Consider the following 18,469-nt stretch of genomic DNA (forward strand, 5'->3'; position numbering starts at 1 on the left):
TTCTTCATTATATTTTGTAGAGGCGTAAAGGACATTTATAAGTTATGGAAGTCATACTGAAGTATTCCACTCTTTCGAAAATTGTATGGGACATCAAAAATGATTCCAAATCATACACGGAGTCATTTAAGGAACTTGTTTACACTTTGGACCACATATATGGAATAAGGCTAAATAAAGACGCTTTAGACAAACTTGAAAAATTCTACAAATCATTTGAGAGAAGGTTGCCAGAATGTTCATTCGCAAAAATCAAGTTTTTCAAAATGTATGAGAAGTGGCTGAAATCGGATCTACTTATTGAAATTAAACCGCTGATTCCCGGCCGGCCTAGCAAAGCATACGACGAAGTTACGGAGAAAACCAAAAAGAAAAAACAAGAGGAACTATTGGCGGCACATCCGCCAAATTTAATAAAAGATACGTTCAAAACAGCATTGTTAAAAACACAACCAAAAAATGTTGGACGAATTGTCGATGTTTTACCATTAGCATCTCCGAAAAGGGTAAAGAGAATGGTAGAAAGTATTCCAACTCCAAAATCGACTACAGAATTCACGGAGGAAGATGCACTGGCCCTGATTTTGAACCTAGGCCTCTCAAGAAACAAATACTCAACAATGAGGAAGGCTCTTCGTGAAAAAGGATGGGGTTGTTTACCCTCAAAACATAAATTGTACAACACCAGGACGAAAATGGTGCCATCAAATATATACGTGGACGAATTAAAAGCAAGAGTGAAACTTGCTGATCTTGTTGAAAATACAGCTGTTAGAATTATTTCTAATTTTACTGAAGAACAGTTGAACACATGTAATAATTCCGAAGTGGTTTTGATCAGCAAATGGGGTTGTGATGGATCATCTGGATTTTCCGAATATAAGCAACAAACAGAAATAGATACCAACTTCGCATCAATTTTCATGGCATCATTAGTACCATTGAGAATGAGATTGTACAAGGACCAATCTTCATCATCGAAAGAAAATGCATTTCAAGATATATGGATAAATAGAACACCTGGGTCAAAATATTTATGTCGCCCAATTCGGTTTGAGTATACAAAGGAAGACCGGAACACAACACGATCTTTGGTGAACGAAATAAAGGAAGAAATTGCTGCATTACCCATGATTGTTATAAACCAATTGGGAAGAAATATAAAAGTTTCGTTTCAACTACAACTCACTATGATCGATGGAAAGGTGGCAAACGCATTAACTGGCGTTATGTCCAATTGGAGATGCAATATTTGTGGCAAGAAGAATGGGCAATTCGAGGACAAGTCTGATGAAAATTTAGTAAACGAAAATGCGCTCAATTTCGGTATTTCGCCCCTGCACTGTAGAATTCGATTCATGGAGTATTGTTTGCATTTATCGTATGACCTTAAATATCGGACTAGCCCTGGAAACCGCGATGTCTCTGCTAGAAACAACCAAGATCTTCACAAAATGAGGCAGGAAGAGAAGAATCGAATCCAGTTGGAGTTTAAACAAAAGGGACTTATAATAGATAAACCTCTTTACGGATACGGAAGCACAAATGATGGCAACTCGGCAAGGCGGTTTTTTGAGGACCCCGTATCGACATCTAAAATAACCGGTCTTGATGAACACTTGCTAAGACGATTCAAAGTGATTTTGGCTGTAATCAAGAGCAAAAAGATGATAAATTCAACCAAATTTGAAGCTTATAGTAATGACACAAAAAACATTTTATCTGATTTATATTCGTGGAAAGCTTTAACACCGACAGTACATAAAGTCTTACATCATGGCAAGGAAATTGTGGAATACAACATACTTCCGTTAGGAGAACTTACAGAAGAAGCTCAGGAATCCCGTAATAGAGATGTTAAACAGTTCCGGCTTTTCAATACCCGAAAGAGCACCAAATTTAACCAAAATTATGATTTACTTCAATATTTATTGTTATCGTCTGATCCGGTACTATACAGCATCAGAACTAAATGGCTACCAAAAATATGTGACGATATAGATAAGGACGATCCCGATGCCATTCAAATTAAAGAGCTTTTAAATTTTGATACCTTAGATTATTTGGTAGAGAATAAAATCAAATAATACAAAACTAAAATGCTTTTTTATTTTGGGAGTAGCTAATATACATATAAACGCACGCCGATGCGAAGTGTTTTCGCTCTAAAACACATATTTTTATTCCAATTTTTTTAAACTTTGGCAGGAGACCTTTTTTTATTCTAACACATTTGTATTGTAAACCCTGGGCAAATCTATCAATGTTTTAGTGTAGGCCCCATATAAGGTTCCATTTCACAAATAGACATTTTTATATAGAGTTTAATGAAGTGTAAATGAATTTTAGAGTAGATAGAATCCGAGTTGAGAAATGTTTTATACATCGTTGGAAAGGTATGAAAATTTCCTTTACGATAAGGTATGTTGCGTAAATATGGCTATAGTGTGTCATGTGCAATTAGGACAACAAAAACAAAATTTGGGAAATTCGACTTTTTTGAAAAATTGACTTTTTTATTGCCGGTTCCATAAAATGGAATAGAATAGAGATATTTCCATGATTCTTTTTGTGTTTTGTAGAAGAAGTGTTACCAAATAAAAGTTTATTTAACATCTTTGCAATAAAATGTGACGTAATACTTGTTTTTTAGCAATGAATATAGCACTACTTGAAAATTGACTTTTTTCAGTATTTTGATCGCTACGATCTCATTTATGGCTAGGATATGGCGAGACATACCTTAAAATGTTGGGAACATTTTAAGCTTTCATTTAAGTTCAAAAAAAGCGAAAAAATCCCCGTGGAACTTTTTTTCCAGTGAGAAACTTTTGAAGTTTAGTAAAAAAATTGGCCATTTTGGTCTTAAGATAACGGTGTTGTTTGATATCGAAATTAGCCAAATTAGCACTTAAAACTTTTCTTAATACCTCGACTTTGTGAAAATGGAAAGAAATGATAATGCTTTGACGGCCAAAGTTTGCGAAAACTTAAAGGAAATGGGAGTATCTTTTTTGAAAAATTTTGCAATTTTTTGACAAAAAAAATATTTTTCATATTGAAAACGATGCCATTTTTAAACCGCCAAAGATATTCACGTGATTCCTTTTGTATTTTATGCACACATATGCTGGCATAATTTGTGTGAAGTATGAAGTTTATAGCTTTAAAATTGACGGAGTTATTAAAAAAACACTGAAAAAAACCAAGGCCAAATTTTCATATTTTAAAATTAAACAATTCATAACTCCTTAACAGTACACGATGGCATGGTACTTTATGCATAAGTTTTTTAGATCTTGTCAAGCTCTTTCTCTAGAGTCCTAAATCATGTAAATCGGTTGAGTAGATCAAAAGTTATGGCCCCCAGAAGCTTGGAGAAGTCAAAAGTGGTCAACTTTGACACCCTGTAGCTCACCCTGTATTAAAGATATGGACCAACAACAGCACTTTTCTGAAAGCCTATGTCCTCCTCTACAAATGTCTAGAACATTTTGTATGGCTAAAATCAACAGATAAAAAGTTGTAGACTTATTTCCAATTTTTTTGCCATTTGGCCCACTGTGCGACGCCAGGCCCCTCTTATGCAAAAATGCATTGAGTGAGCCATGTCCTGTCAATAAAAACCCAAGACTCAGGCCAAAGCCAAAATCGGGTCTGTCTACTACGAACGTCGCATCCCCAATGTATCGGTCCACCTATCATAAAGCCACTCCAAAAGGTGTGCCTTAAGCCGCCTAACATCCCCATTCGCCAGATCTGGATCAGGAAGTCAATTCCTTTCATCAACCGAAAGACCCCTCCTAGCTTTATACAAAACCGGGCGACGGATCACCTCCAAATCAAGGGGCGCAGCACCCAATAACATCTGCATCGCATCTGAGGAGACAGTCCTACATAAAGACGCTCACGCCAACATAGCTGACCTCACCTTCTCACGTGCGACCAGTCAGGACACAAATTTCCTCCAACTCTGTTGAAATTTTGGATCATTTCTACCTCGAGGATGCATTTACAAGTGAGAATGTCGAAAAGAAGCTTGCTCCTAATCGCTTTTTTTATCTCTTCATCTCTCTAGGTCTGATATGAGAACCCTACCTCTTTCACTTTCTTTCCTACGTTTCTTTTATTGCCAGGATGTCACAATACGCCTTATCTCCTACTTATGTAGGGCTTCCCATTCAAGCTAAACGTAAACCTTATCAAATTTCTATGTTATTGAGTAGGCATATTTTCCCCGATATGGGCGAGGCGGGTTTTCCATAAATTTTTATAAAATTTTTTCTCTAAAGACAAAATATCTATGAAATTTTTAATAACAAAATTTCTATGAAAATTTTAAAGACACAATTTCTAGGAACTTTTTAATATTTTTTTTTTTTAAATCTTGTAGCAGTTTTTGGTTTAGGATTTTTTCCTGAGAAAAACTCTGTCTACGTTTGTTAGCACAAAAGCTGCTTACAATTTTCCTATATGTCTTCTCAATTGTTAAAACTTGTATTGCATTACATTTACATAAACTAGTTTACACATCCAGCGAGTCATTGTCACATGTTGAGTGGGAGCAATCAATAAGGACATGGTGTATATAAACCTGGTTATGACATTGTTCACCCAGGATGTGAATGAATCCTTTGTTGGCACTTGCTATACAAAGAAATGATGAAAAAAAGTAGTTGCAAGTGCATGGCCATCATTGACTATTTCTATCTACCTTTGTATCTCTGTTCATTGAATACTACCGTCGTCTGACTAACACCCACCCTCTTACTTTTCAAATCCATTTTCCAGTAGTTAATTGAGTTTCCTTTACAATTAAAACAAAAGCAATAGCAATCAATGTTTTTTCATATTTAATTGAAGTTATTTAGTAGTGTTTGTGTGTGCGTCATGTATCCCCATAGGGGTATTGAGCCTCTCAGCTTTCAAGAACATTGAAAAGATGGCATAAATAAATCAATTACCTTCTTTTATTCCCTTATCAAATAAATTTAAAAGACAAACGGCTCAAAGCCTGACAACCAGTGATTGCGACTATGGCCAATATGTATCCGGAACGTATAAAAATTATGGTATCGTCAGCAGAAAATAGCGTTAGGTTGGGTTTAACTGGCAGCCAACTGAAGAGTTCACCATGTCCGATTTGAAGACAAGAAATTCGAATCTTGAAGAGACGGAGCAGGTACTGGAGCCTTGATTTAGTTTCTGCAAAATCCGTTGATGATATCGTAGATATTTTTATGTGTGATATAGCCATGGAGTGTTCTAAGTCTTACCAGATCCAGATATTAGAGTGTCCAAAAAACCAAAAAGTTTTTTATGTTTTTCCCTGTGATCCCAATAAACAAAAGAAAATATCATGGCAATCGGTTAACATTCACCAACACGACGTTCAAAGTTGGATTAAATACTTTATAAGGTATATGAAATACTTAAACACATTTATATGACATTTATGGCTGAAACACGAAGTCTTCGTTGACCAAATGCTGTGGGTGTGAATGAATCGGTTTAACCATGCCTATCTGTTCGCATATCCTTTTTGTACTGAATGTCTAGGTGGCCAAATTTTCAAATGTGTCGCTTAAAAAGTACCACATTCAACTATTCCCGGAATAGCATAGTGTCGGGTAATCCATGTGTGTGCTATTGTGGTGTTATCGAAATGTTCAATACCTTTATGAGTATACCCTGAGCTGAATCAGCTGTTAAGCAGAACTAAATATTTGTTTACAATGCTATGTTTAATTTAAGGATAAACATGAAAAGAAAGTAGGATTAAGGAATACCATTATTTACGATATAAATAGATGACATTGGCCAGGAATCACTCAAGTTTCAATAGCTGAACTATTGCACATTACACAAAAAAAAAAAAAAAAAAAAACTTGTAAAAGCGTGCGATGTCCGAATCTTGAAAACCCACCATCATGGATTCTGCCAAAAATGTATACAAAATAAATTTAGCTGAAGGGCATAATTTTAATATTCATACTAAATTTCTCTCAAACCAGCAAAAATTAAAGCTTCTAGGAACCGAATAAGGATAATCGAGAGACCGATTTATATGGGAGCTATACTAGATTCTACACCGATTTGGACCGTACTTGGCTGAGATGTTGGAAGTCATAAAATAACACTTTCTGCATAATTTTAGCTAAATCGGCAGAAAATTGTGGCTTCCAGGGGCTCAAGAAGTCAAATCGGGAAATTGGTTTATATGGGAGCTATATCAGGTTATAGATCTATTTGGAACGTACTTGGCACAGTGGTTGGAAGTCATATGAGAACACTAACTGCAAAATTTAAGCCAAAGCGGACAAAAATTGCGGCTTTTAGGGGCTCAAGAAGTCAAATCGGGATATCGGTTTACATGGAAGCAATACTAGGTTATAGACCGATTTAAACCACACTTGGGAGAGTGGGTGGAATTCATAACAGAACACTATATGCACAATTTTAGCTTAATCGGACGAAAATTGTGATTTCCAGGGGCTTAAAATCGAGAATCGGGAGATAGGTTTATATGAAAGCTATATCAGGTTATAGACCGATTTAAACCACACTTGGCAGAGATGTTGGAAGTCATAAAGGAACACTGTATTCCAAATTTCAGCCAAATCGAACAAAAATTGCGGCTTGTAAGGGCTCAAGAAGTCATATCGGGAGATCGGTTTATATGGGACCTTTATCAGGTTATAGGTCGATTTGGACCGTACTTAGCACATTTGTTGGAAGTCATAACAGAACACTATCTGTAAAATTTCCAGCCAAATCGGACAAAATTGCGGCTTTTAAGGGCTCAAGAAGTCAAATCGGGAGATCGGTATATATGGAAGCTATACTAAGTTGTAGATCGATTTGGACCGTGCTTCGCACAATTGTTGAAAGTCATAACACAACACTATCTACAAAATTTCAGCCAAATCGAACAAAAATTGCGGCATGTAAGGACTCAAAAAGTCAACTTGGGAGACCGGTTTTATGGGAGCTATACAAGATTGTACACCGATTTGGACCGTACTTGGCATAATTGTTGGAAGTCATAACATAACACTATCTGCATAATTCTAGCTAAATCAGCCGAAAATTGTGGCTTTCATGGGCTCAAAATTTCAAATCGAGAAATCGGTTTATATGGAAGCTATATCCGGTTATATTTAGAACGATTTGGACCGTTCTTGTCACAGTTTTTGGAAGTCATAACAGATTACTATGTGAAAATTTGTAGGCAAATCGGACAAAAATTGTAGCTTCCAGTGTCTCAAGAAGTCCAATCGGATTTATCGGTTTATGTGGGAGCTATATCCAAATATGAACCGATATTGCCCATTTGCAATCCCCCACGACCTACATCAATATTAAGTATCTGTGCAAAATTTCAAGTGGCTAGCTTTACGCCTTTGACCGCTATCGTATTTCGACAGACGGACGGACATGGCTAGATCGACTCAGAATGTCGAGGCGAACAAGAATATATATATTATATGGGGTCTTAGATCAATATTTCGAGGTGTTACAAACGGAATGACTAGATTAGTATACTCCCATCCTATGGTGATGGGTATTAAAAAACTTTTTTTCTTTTGTATTATTAAATGCAAACCTTCCTTGCAAGGCACTATTAAGCACCAGCTATAACGCAACAACAATAACAAAAGTATCCCTTTATCATACTATGGTTGTATCCCTTTATCACACTATGGTTAGGTTGAAAAGAGGGTGCAGACATTAGTCCGCCCCATGCCACTATGGACATACTCCTAAGAAAGTAATCGGCTTGTTGTGCGCTCTAAAAACTATAAAGTAGCCTCAAAAAGAAAATTTTAGACTAGGAATTCCGTGCTACTTACAAAGTCCTTAATTGTTTTCAATAGCACTCCCCTAAGTTGAAGCATGTCTGGTATTGTGTCTTCACCTATGTGCCGGTATCTGTTAGACGTGAAAGCTGGGCTATGACAAAGGAAATGCTCCAACGTCTGATCATCTTCCACGCATGCCCTACAAGTGCTATCACTTGCCGCACCGATTTTACATAAGTGAGCTCGATGCCCTATGTATCCCGTTATGATACCAATAGCTATACTGACCTCCTTCTTGCTTCCATCTTAACGATCGTTTCGCTGTTCCGCAATGTTGCATGCGCATTCGTCGCCCACGCCCTTAATTCGGACTGCGTTGACCCGAAAGGCTTCGGGTTAACCAGGTTTATTGACGGCAGTCCCCTTGCCTTCACCGCACACTTCAGGGATTTAAATATTCTGCCAGGCGCTTCGATCTTATTGTCAACGAATCCAAGGCCACGAGCACAGGCATATTGTCAACATAAATGCTGAGTTTCCATGGTGGAAAATCCCTTACCAGGATTTCATGAGTACAGGCTTACTGTCTACATTAATCCTGAATTTCCACCAGGAGGATTTACCGCCATGTGTACAGGCTGTATACTCATCTCCGCCACATACCGATACAGAGTGAGTGCCTTGGAGTAGAACCCCAATCTCGTTATTGGACTCCATCTCAGAAGTATTAATGGGAACGATGAGACATCGGTCTCAAACACAACATTCACCTGCCAATATTCTTTGGGGGAAAATTGAGTTCGGTAGATCTTATCGTAAATCAATTTTAGTGTCATGTAGCTTGCGAACTTTCTCACCATTCCAGCATGCCGAGCTCCTTTATACTGCTCTCTCCTCATAATCCCTGTTTCGAGTACTTCTATCTAAAATCGTCCACCATATTAGTGGTACATATTTCAGAACTGGTTTCGCTATGGCCGGTTTAAACAGTAAATCACTTTTGGATGAGTTTCGCACTTCAATTTGCTACCGAACATCCTCCTGGAGTAGTAAAAGGCGCACAGTGCTGACCTCCGTATTCCTTTTCCAGAACCGTTTAGAATCAAAGACTAGATCTAGGTATTTCGCCACCTACGACAACAGCATAGTGATTCCTTTCAGAGACGGGAGTCCATAATACGGTATTTCATATCTTCCTGTTGAGATTCCATTGCAAATTTTTTCAATGGACATTCCATTAGGGAACAGCGGAGATTCTTCTTTCATACCAAAAGATAGTAGACCTCCTTTGCTTAGTAATGTCACCATCATTGCTGAGTGGAAAACCAGCCTTCGCTGAAGCATTTTTCTGATGTCCTCCCCAGTATGGAGCCGAGGCGTTCAGAGTCAAAGGGGGCATGCTAATCTTCACTCCAAGGTCCAAATCCTTCTTCTTCTTTTATCATGTTATTCACGAGAATCAGCAAGAACACTCCTTCTTACGGTGATACCATTATTCAACTGTCTTCTGATCACTATATCTGCTAAGGTTGCATTGATAATCCTGCCGCATTGCATATCTTTCGTCCATTGGCAAATATTTTGGCGGTTACTTTCAATCCTATCTTCATGTTGTTAAAGGCCTCTCAACATCCATGAATAATGTCATGACGTAATCCTTCTTCTCTGAGACATGTCCAAATATCGTATCACTTTGTGAAGGGCTGCCTCCTTCGACCTATCTTTGAGCTAGGCGCTTTGTGACTCACTGAAGAACTTCAGTGTTGGTTCCTCTCTTACTTTCAGGTCGATCAGTCATTCCAGTGCTTGAGCAAAAACGACCAAAAATTCTTTGTAGTGCTGTGGTTTATTTCCCTAGGTTTGTAGGACATTGCTCGCCTTACAGTAAAAATCCATTGTCGCCATCATAGGATAATTCTAAGGTGGTCCTGCATTAGTGCCGTCCGATTTAAATGGCTGGCAAGTGCTAATCGCTCACACTGTCTTCCAATCGTCGACAATGTCACCGAAAAAATGAAGCGTAGAGGCAGCTCCATTGAGTATTGCGACTTTTTCAACGCTGATGTCCTCCTGTGGTGTTTTGAGGCACTTTTCATTCCCAATAAACGTTCTTTGGGAGCCCAAAATAAAGTTCGCTGTTTTTATGTCCAGCAATAAAAAATTACAGATTTATTTCCACTTTTTGTGTTTTGTATTCCATTGTGCAAATTTTTTTTCTGTGCTATGGGTTGTTCTAGGCGCGGTATAACAGTATTTGAAATTGCTGACAGGACCGACAAATTGTGTAAAGCCCAATCCCCAAAGAAAAACCAATTTCCATATCTTTCTTTATTAATATTTTTGTTTATGCTTTCCCAAACTTGTCCACTTTTAAAATATTTAAAAGCAATTTCGCGCATTTATAAACAATTAATTTCAATTTATTGTGGAAAAAGTAAAGATGATAGACAATAAAAATACAATGTAACCTAGCCATTAAGTAGTCTAAATCAGAAAAGGTACTCTTGTGAGTATTTTGTTTTTTTTTTTTTTTTCAAATATTCCCAACAATAAAGTGCATTTAAAATACAATTTAAATCATTTGATCAGAGCAAATGATGTTATGTCATGAAGTAAAAAATAGGACAGTGTCATATCTCCTTAGGCTTTAAGCATGTCCAGAAATTCTTGTCATTAGAGTCCAACGATTGCCACAATGCCAATCACCACAAACATTAACGTCAACGTCATCATAAACAGCATCATCATCATCATATCATCATAGTATCATGTTGAGAGGAAAGTAGCTGACACTAATTTAATTATTGTTACTCCTTGATGTTGCTGCTGGTGTTGTTGTTGTTGTTGTCTTTTGCTTCCAATGCCTCCTTTCGTCCTGTGGCCCATATCAATCTTTCGCTCACAAATTCAATCACTGGCTATTTTTAATGTCGTCGTGATCTTCGCTGCCTGCCATTTCCATTTCCATTGACATGGTAACATGGTCGCCTTGGACATCCACAGCCACAAAAGCATGACCAACCTAAAGGACCACGGGCATAGCGCTGTGCCATGTGTCGAGCGATTGCACATGGACTCTTCATATTGGCGACATTTGCTGAAATGTTTTTCATCCGACAACATTTTAGCTGTCTCACGAGCAAATGAGGCTGAATTTGTATAGCATTTGTAGCGGGCACTGTTAAAGATGCAGGTCTCATAGGCATAACGGGCGCTATAAAGATAGACAGAACGGGTGAGGAAAACAGAAATGAAAGGTAGAAAAAAAATTAATGAAATTGATTATCAGAGAATAGATTATGTGGGTAGGGGAAAGGGTGTGTCAATCTAAATCAGTAGATTAGCTTAACAGATGCGGGGTATATTACGGTGAAGCTTAAAATTATAAGAAATATACAAATCTTTCTCTATCTATATATAAAAATCAATTTGCGTTTGTTTGTAGGTTTGTTTGTATGTGTGTTCCTTATAGACTCAGAAACGGCTGAACCGATTTTCTTGAAATTTTCTCAGATAGTGCATAATAATCCCGTGGTGAAAATAGGGCAATAAATTTTTTGATATCTGAAAGGGGGACGGACCCTCCCCCTTACCCTTATATTCAGAAACGCCAGATCTCGGATATGGGTGGTGCGATTTAAGCGAAATTTTGTGTGCCCTAAAAATAAAAATTTGGTATCCAAATTTCGGATGGGGTACCTAAGGGGGCTGCCCCACCCTAAAACCTACCAAACATATATTTAAACCAATCACGACAATATGGGACTCAAATGAAAGGTATTTAGGATAACGTATCTGATATCCAATTGTCGGACCAAGTGCTAGGGGGACCACCCCAATCCCCAAAACACCCCTAAATCGGACATATTTACCGACCATGGCAATATTGGACTCAAATGAAAGGTATTTGGGAGTAGAATACGAATCTGATATCCAAATGTGAGACCACGTTTCTGGGGGTCCACCCCTTCCCCAAAACACCCCCCAAACTGCACTTTTTTACTGACCATGGGAATATGGGGCTTAAATAAAAGGTATTTGAATGTAGAATACGAATCTGATATCCAAATATGGGACCAAGTGCTTGGGGGGCCGCCTCTCCCCAAAAACATCCCCCAATGGGGACAAATTTACGACTATAGCAATATGGGGCTTAAATGAAAGGTTTTTGGAAGTAAAGAACGAATCTGATATCAATATTCGGGAAAAGTGTTTATGGGGCCACCCCACCCCCCAGAACACCACCAAACTAGGAAGTATTTTCTGACTATTGCAATATGAGGCTCAAATGAGAGGGTTTTTAAAGTTGAACACGAATCCGATATATATTTTCAAGGCCAACTCACTGAGTGACCGCCCATCCCCCAAAACACCCCCCCCAAGCCGGTCATGTTTGCCGACTATGGACATATGGGGCTCAAATTAAAGGTATGTGGGAGTAGACCACGTATCTGATATCAACATTAGGGGCCAACTGTCTAGCGGATGTCCCACCACCATAACAACCCCCAAATAGGACGCATTTGCTCACCAAGACAATTTGGGTCTTAAAGAGAGTGGAACTAAATATTCATAGTTTTTAGGGCCAATACCCCAAACCGGACATATTTGCTGACTTTTGCAATAAGGAGTGTAAATGAGAAATGAGAAAAGGAATTTGATAACCTATTTTGGGGCCATGTGTTTGGGGGACGCCTCATCCTATAATCTCCTTTTAAGCCAATTGCAATATGGGGTTTAAATAAATGGTATTTGAGAGAAGAGCACGATGCTGATATTTTTTCAGGGCCAAGTATCTGGGGGATCACCTCTCCCCCGAAAACACCACTAAATCAGACATCATGAGAATATCGAGCTGAAATGAAGTATTTTAAGAATGCAGTACATCTTACATCCAAACTTAAATTCGTAGACCAATAAAGATCATATGGGATTCAGATAAAGGCACTTATATTGTTAAACTGTTAGTCAAGTTAGCATGGTATTTCACTAAAAGATCTTTAATTGTCGAAAATAAATATTCCAAGGAAACTTGTGTTCCATATAAAGTAAAAGAAGGCGCAGCGGAGCGGGCCCGGGTCAGCTAGTCTTATATAAAAAGGGTTTTTAAATTAAAAAATTCCCACCCTAGCAATTTCCTTCGTTTATCCTTTACTGGCTTGTAATGATAAAACCAATCCATTATTGATTGAATCTAAGTAAACATGAACTTTAATGATTTTTCATTTGGCAGGCAGTATGCTGATATTTTAATGTGGCCTACCATTTTCACTCCCATCTGTCACACGTTCAATGGTACATTGGTGCGTATAATGTATGTGAGTACAAAGAAAATAACATGTATACGTCACAATGGAAACAGCATATCTTTGTTCTGAGTATTATGGTTTTCAAGGGCAAAAAAAAGTAAGTGGTCTCTGACACTCCTCCATTATTGTTACTTGTTTATGGAAATTGCCAGCTTTTAAGATTTGTATCACTATACAATTTCTTTTACAAAAATTCAGACGAATATATGTATTTTTAGGGACTTGTTTATGATAAATCTGTCTAGGTGTCACAGGTGAAAGGACTAAGAAACACCTACCAAATTTATGAGAATGAATTTTTAGGAAAAGTCTATTACTTCATTTAAATGACAATATGAATTTATGTTAATTTATGCCCATTTCTCTTTGTTTGTAATTTGCTGCAAAAAGCATTTACCCTGAAATTTCTACTTTTCACCCCATTGATATGGGATGCTATTATTGATGTTTATTGCTTACTCTCAAACGGCAACAAAATTGTAAAAAATGTATTTGGTACATGTGTGATTATGAGAATTGCCATTGATTTACGATACTTACCAGCAAAATTCCATGAATTTATGCGTAACATTTGTGCCCGAATGTATGCCTTCCGACAGGATATTCTGAAACTGTTTATTGCAATGGAACCAGTCGTCCTGTATGTAGGTGAAGCATTCCTTGTGTGTCAGATAATCTAAAGAGTGGGAGAGAGAGGGGAAGAGAGAGATGGGAAGGACCAACAAATTTAATAAACAAAAGCCAAATGTTTATAATTTACTTTGGCTTCTATGTTCACAACCAACACACAGGCAAGCAGTAATATGTCGAGAACAGAACAGAAATTACACCACCATTTTTAAATTCCACCCCAATACAAACAAATTTAAATATATTCAAAGTTTATATTTTCATTTAAAATTTTGTTCCCTTTTCGGAAATTTATTGACGAGATATGAGTTTTTATTTTGTAAACACATCAATTTCTGTTAACATTGGTCATGATGTGAATATTTTAAAGGTGGGAGATTGAAAAATAATGACTTTTGTGTGCGCGTTTTCTTCAGCGTTTGAACACATTTAAAATTTACATAAAATATTTACGGGTGTGAATATTTCGTGTCTTTAAGGACTTGACATGATGCAAAACCCTTATACGCATGGTCACGTATGATAAAAATTTATAAAATGTCACATCACGTAAACGGGGTTGCTTATGTCAGTTGACTTTAAATAAAATAGAGATGTTAAAATATAAAAAGGATACACGTGCATGTATCCTTGCACGTTAGCTAGGTGATTATCAAATTTTTGTCCCTGAAGAATTGAAGGGTTTTAGATTTTAAGTGTCTTAAGGTTACATTTGTCAGTAGATAACATCAAGGGTGCACAGTGTTTCAGAATCGAAGACCATTTGGCAAGGATATTTCAATGTGTTGCAAACGGAAGGACTAAATGAATATACTTCTTATCCTTTGGTGGATACGTTTTTTGGAACACTGAAAGCGAATATAGAACAAGTAAACGCGTTAAGTTCGGCCAGGCTGAATCTTGGGAACCCACCACAATGGATACAACTAAAAATTTACAAAAATAAACTTCGTAGAGACAAAGAAGGAAATCTGGTAACTGACACAGACAACATGCTGAGGATATGGAAAGAACATTTTACACACTAGCCGACGTTGGCGGCGAAGAGGATACCGCAGAACCAATCCCTGATGATGGTATAGAATGTTTACCTCCTAGTCAGAAAAAGGTCCAAATAGTAGTGACCCGACTAAAGAACAACAAGGCAGCAGGAGCCGACGGGTTACCCACTGAACTATATAAGACCGGAGGCGACACGCTGATAAGGCGTATGTAAATTCTACCAAAGAATTAAACATCAAACCGATGGCATTGGTGCAGCCACATCCTCCTGCAGAGACAAAGAAGGAAATCTGGTAACTGACACAGATAACATGCTGAGGATATGGAAAGAAAATTTTATCCAACTGTTAGTGTCCGACGTTGCCGGCGAAGAGGATACCGCAGAACTAACCCTGATGATCGTATAGAATGTTTGGACCTCAGAATGAGGTCCAAGTTGCAGTGACCCGACTAAAGAACAACAAGGCAGCAGGAGCCGATGAGTTACCCGCTGAACTATTTAAGACAGGAGACGACACGCTGATAAGGCGTATGCATCAGCTTATCTGCGCAATCTGGCTAGAAGAAGGCTTACTCGATGATTGGAACCTCAGCATACTATGACCCGTACGAAAAAAGGAGACAGGACGGAATGTGCCAACTACAGAGGAATAAGTCTCCTCTCCATCGCATACAAGACACTCTCGAGCGTATTGTGTGAAAGATTAAAACCTAAAGTCAATGAGATAATTGGGCCCTATCAATGCGGCTTTAGACCTGGTAAATCCATCCTAGACCAGATATTCACACTGCGCCAAATTCTGGAAAAGACCCGATAAGGACAAATCAACACCTGCCATTTCTTTGTTGACTACAAAGCCGCCTTCGATACTCCTTTATGTTCAAAGGTATTTCAAGCCATGTCTGAGTTTGGTATCCTTGCAAAATTAATAAGACTCTGCAGGATGACACTTGCTGATATGCGTTCCTCAGTAAGAATAGGAAAGCATCTCTCCCAACCATTTAATACCAAACGAGGTTTCAGACAAGGAGACAGCCTATCGTGTGATCTCTTCCATATCCTGCTGGAGAAGATTATACGAGATGCAGATGTGAATAGATATGGCACACTAATCACAAAAGAGCACATGCTACTCGCCTATGCCGACGATATCGATATCATAGGTCGGTCACCGGAAGTAGTAACTGCAGCCTTTGAAAGAATTGAAAGAGAGTCGGTGTAAATGGAGATAAGACGAAATGGATGGTTTCAACTCCCAAAAAGCCTTGCACAACTGAGCAGATAAAGAAAATGGAGAAAGTTAGGAACCACAACTTTGAGACCGTCAGTCACTTTATCTACCTCGGATGACACTACCGAAACGAATGACACCAGTTTTGAGATAAAACGAAGAATAATACTGGCAAACAGATGCAACTTTGGACTAAGTAAGCAGTTTAGAAACAAGGCCACCTCTCGACAGACGAAGACTACACTTTACAAGACACTGATACTACCCCTGCTGTTATATGGTTCTGAAGCATGGGTACTTGTGAAAGTAGATAAGGCAGTGCTTGGAGTATTTGAGAGAAAGATTCTTCTTAAAATATATGGACCAGTTTGCGTTAACGGAGAATAGGCGACGTATGAACCACGAGCTGTATGAGCTGTATGACGACGATAGCATAGTTACACGCATCAAAATACAACGGCTGCGTTGGCTAGGTCATGTTGTCAGAATGGATGAAAAAGCTCCAGCAAAGAAGTCTTTTGAAGGCAAACACGGTGGTACACGCAAACCGGGAAGACCAAAAGCCCAATGGAAAGATCAAGTTGTGGGAGACACCTCGAAACTTGGTGTCAGAGATTTTAGAATGAGCGTAGAAGATCGAGGCGCTTGGAACGCTATTCTACGTTCGGCTAGTGGAAGAAATATTCTGTCATAGCCAAATAAAGTAGAGTAAGTAAACTTCGTTGAAGGCCACATGTTTACGTACAAAAATTTATGCCACTTCAGGCTAAATTGAAGTTTCTTGGGGCTATAGAAGACTACTTAAGAGATCGGTTTTTATGGGAACTAAGTTAGGTTAGGTAAGGATGAAAGGGTCCGCATATTAATCCGCCCCATGCTACTATGGACATACACCTAAGTCAGTAATCGGCTTGTTGTGCGCTCTAAATACTGAAAAGTCTGCTCGAAAAAGAAAATCAAGTAAGGAATTCGGTGCTACTTACAAAACCCTTAATTGTTGTCCACACAGCGCTCGGAGTCCACCGCAGAGGATAGCATGTCCGCCTATGACGCTGAAAGCCTGGGCTCGAATCCTGGCAATAACATCAGAAAAATGTTCAGCGGTGATTTTCCCCTCCTCATGCTGGCGACATTACTTTGTAAAAATACTTTGCCAAACCTCTTCCCAAAGAGGTGTCGCTCTGCGGTACACCGTTCTGATTCGCCTATAAAAAGGAGGTCCCTTATCATTGTGCTAAAAGTTGAATCGGACAGAACTAATTGATTTGTGAGAAGTTTGGCCCTGTTCCTTAATGGAATTTTCATGGGCATATTTGCATTTGTAAGCCACTTTCCATCAATTTTGGAAGTCATAACAGAACATTTCTTGCAAAATTTCAGCCAAATCGGATAACAATTGCTGCTTCCAGGGGCTCAAGTTCTCAAATCGGGAAATCAGTTTAAATGGCAGCTACATCAGTATCGATTCGAATCGTACTTGGCACGTTTATTGGAAGTCGTCACAGAATAACACATGTGTGAAATTTCAGCTGAATCGGATAGCAATGATGGTTGCCAAGATTTGGTCTGACCAGACTAGACACGTTTCTATTTGTTTTTTTCTTTTTAATGTATCTCAGTTCTAAGTATAGCTCCACTTTTCGGTATTGTTTCTTTTGATTTGTTTTCCCAAAACAAAAGGGACGTATTTTTCATTCGAATTGCATTAAATTTCATATAATGGGTGATACTTTCTCCTCTTACATCTGTACCATAATGGTAAATAAGTATAAATCCTGTCACATTTAATAGAATTTTGATACACACCACCATAGGAGGGGGGTATACTAATCTAGTCATTCTGTTTGTAACATCTCGAAATATTGATCTGCGGTACATAAAGTATATATACTCTGGATCTTCTCGATATTATGATCTGATCTAGCCATGTCCGTCCGTCTGTAGATATCACGATAGCGGTCGAATACTTAATAATCTTATATATAAAAATCAATTTGTGTTTGTTTGTAGATTTGTTTGTATGTTTGTGTGTTCCTTATAGACTCAGAAACGGCTGAACCGATTTTCTTGAAATTTTCACAGATAGTACATAATGATCTCGTGGTGAAAATAGGGTACAACATTTTTTGATATCTGAAGGGGGGCGGACCCTCCCCCTTACCCTAATTATTAAAAACACCAGATCGCGGAGATGCGTGGTGCGATTTAAACGTGTGTGCTCTCATATAGTACCCTAAAAATAAAAATTTGGTATCCAAATTTCGGATGGGGTACCTAGAGGGGCTGCCCCACCCTAAAACCTACCAAACATATACTTACATCAATCATGAAAATATGGCACCCAAATGAAAGGTATTTAGGATAAGAAAACGTATCTGATATCCAATTGCAGGACCAAGTGCTAGGGGGACCACCCCAATCCCCAAAACACCCCTAAATCGGACATATTTACCGACCATGGCAATATGGGACTCAAATGAAAGGTATTTGCGAG

At 38.3% G+C, this 18,469-nt stretch overlaps 1 protein-coding gene across 1 annotated transcript in view; it reads right to left on the reverse strand.

The window, feature by feature from the left end:
• Window positions 1–10,282: 10,282 nt before the first annotated feature.
• The window catches only part of LOC106082583 (uncharacterized), a 68,666-nt gene continuing 60,479 nt past the window's right edge, over window positions 10,283–18,469 (reverse strand). The window contains exons 3-4 of the mRNA XM_013245196.2: window positions 13,652–13,787; window positions 10,283–11,016 (exon numbers count right to left, since the gene is read on the reverse strand). Of these exons, the coding sequence (XP_013100650.2) occupies window positions 10,710–11,016; window positions 13,652–13,787 (443 nt within the window). The 3' untranslated portion in view covers window positions 10,283–10,709. The remainder of the gene's footprint in view (window positions 11,017–13,651; window positions 13,788–18,469) is intronic.

This window comes from Stomoxys calcitrans, chromosome 2, assembly GCF_963082655.1.
Source record: "Stomoxys calcitrans chromosome 2, idStoCalc2.1, whole genome shotgun sequence".
Lineage (NCBI taxonomy): Eukaryota > Metazoa > Arthropoda > Insecta > Diptera > Muscidae > Stomoxys > Stomoxys calcitrans.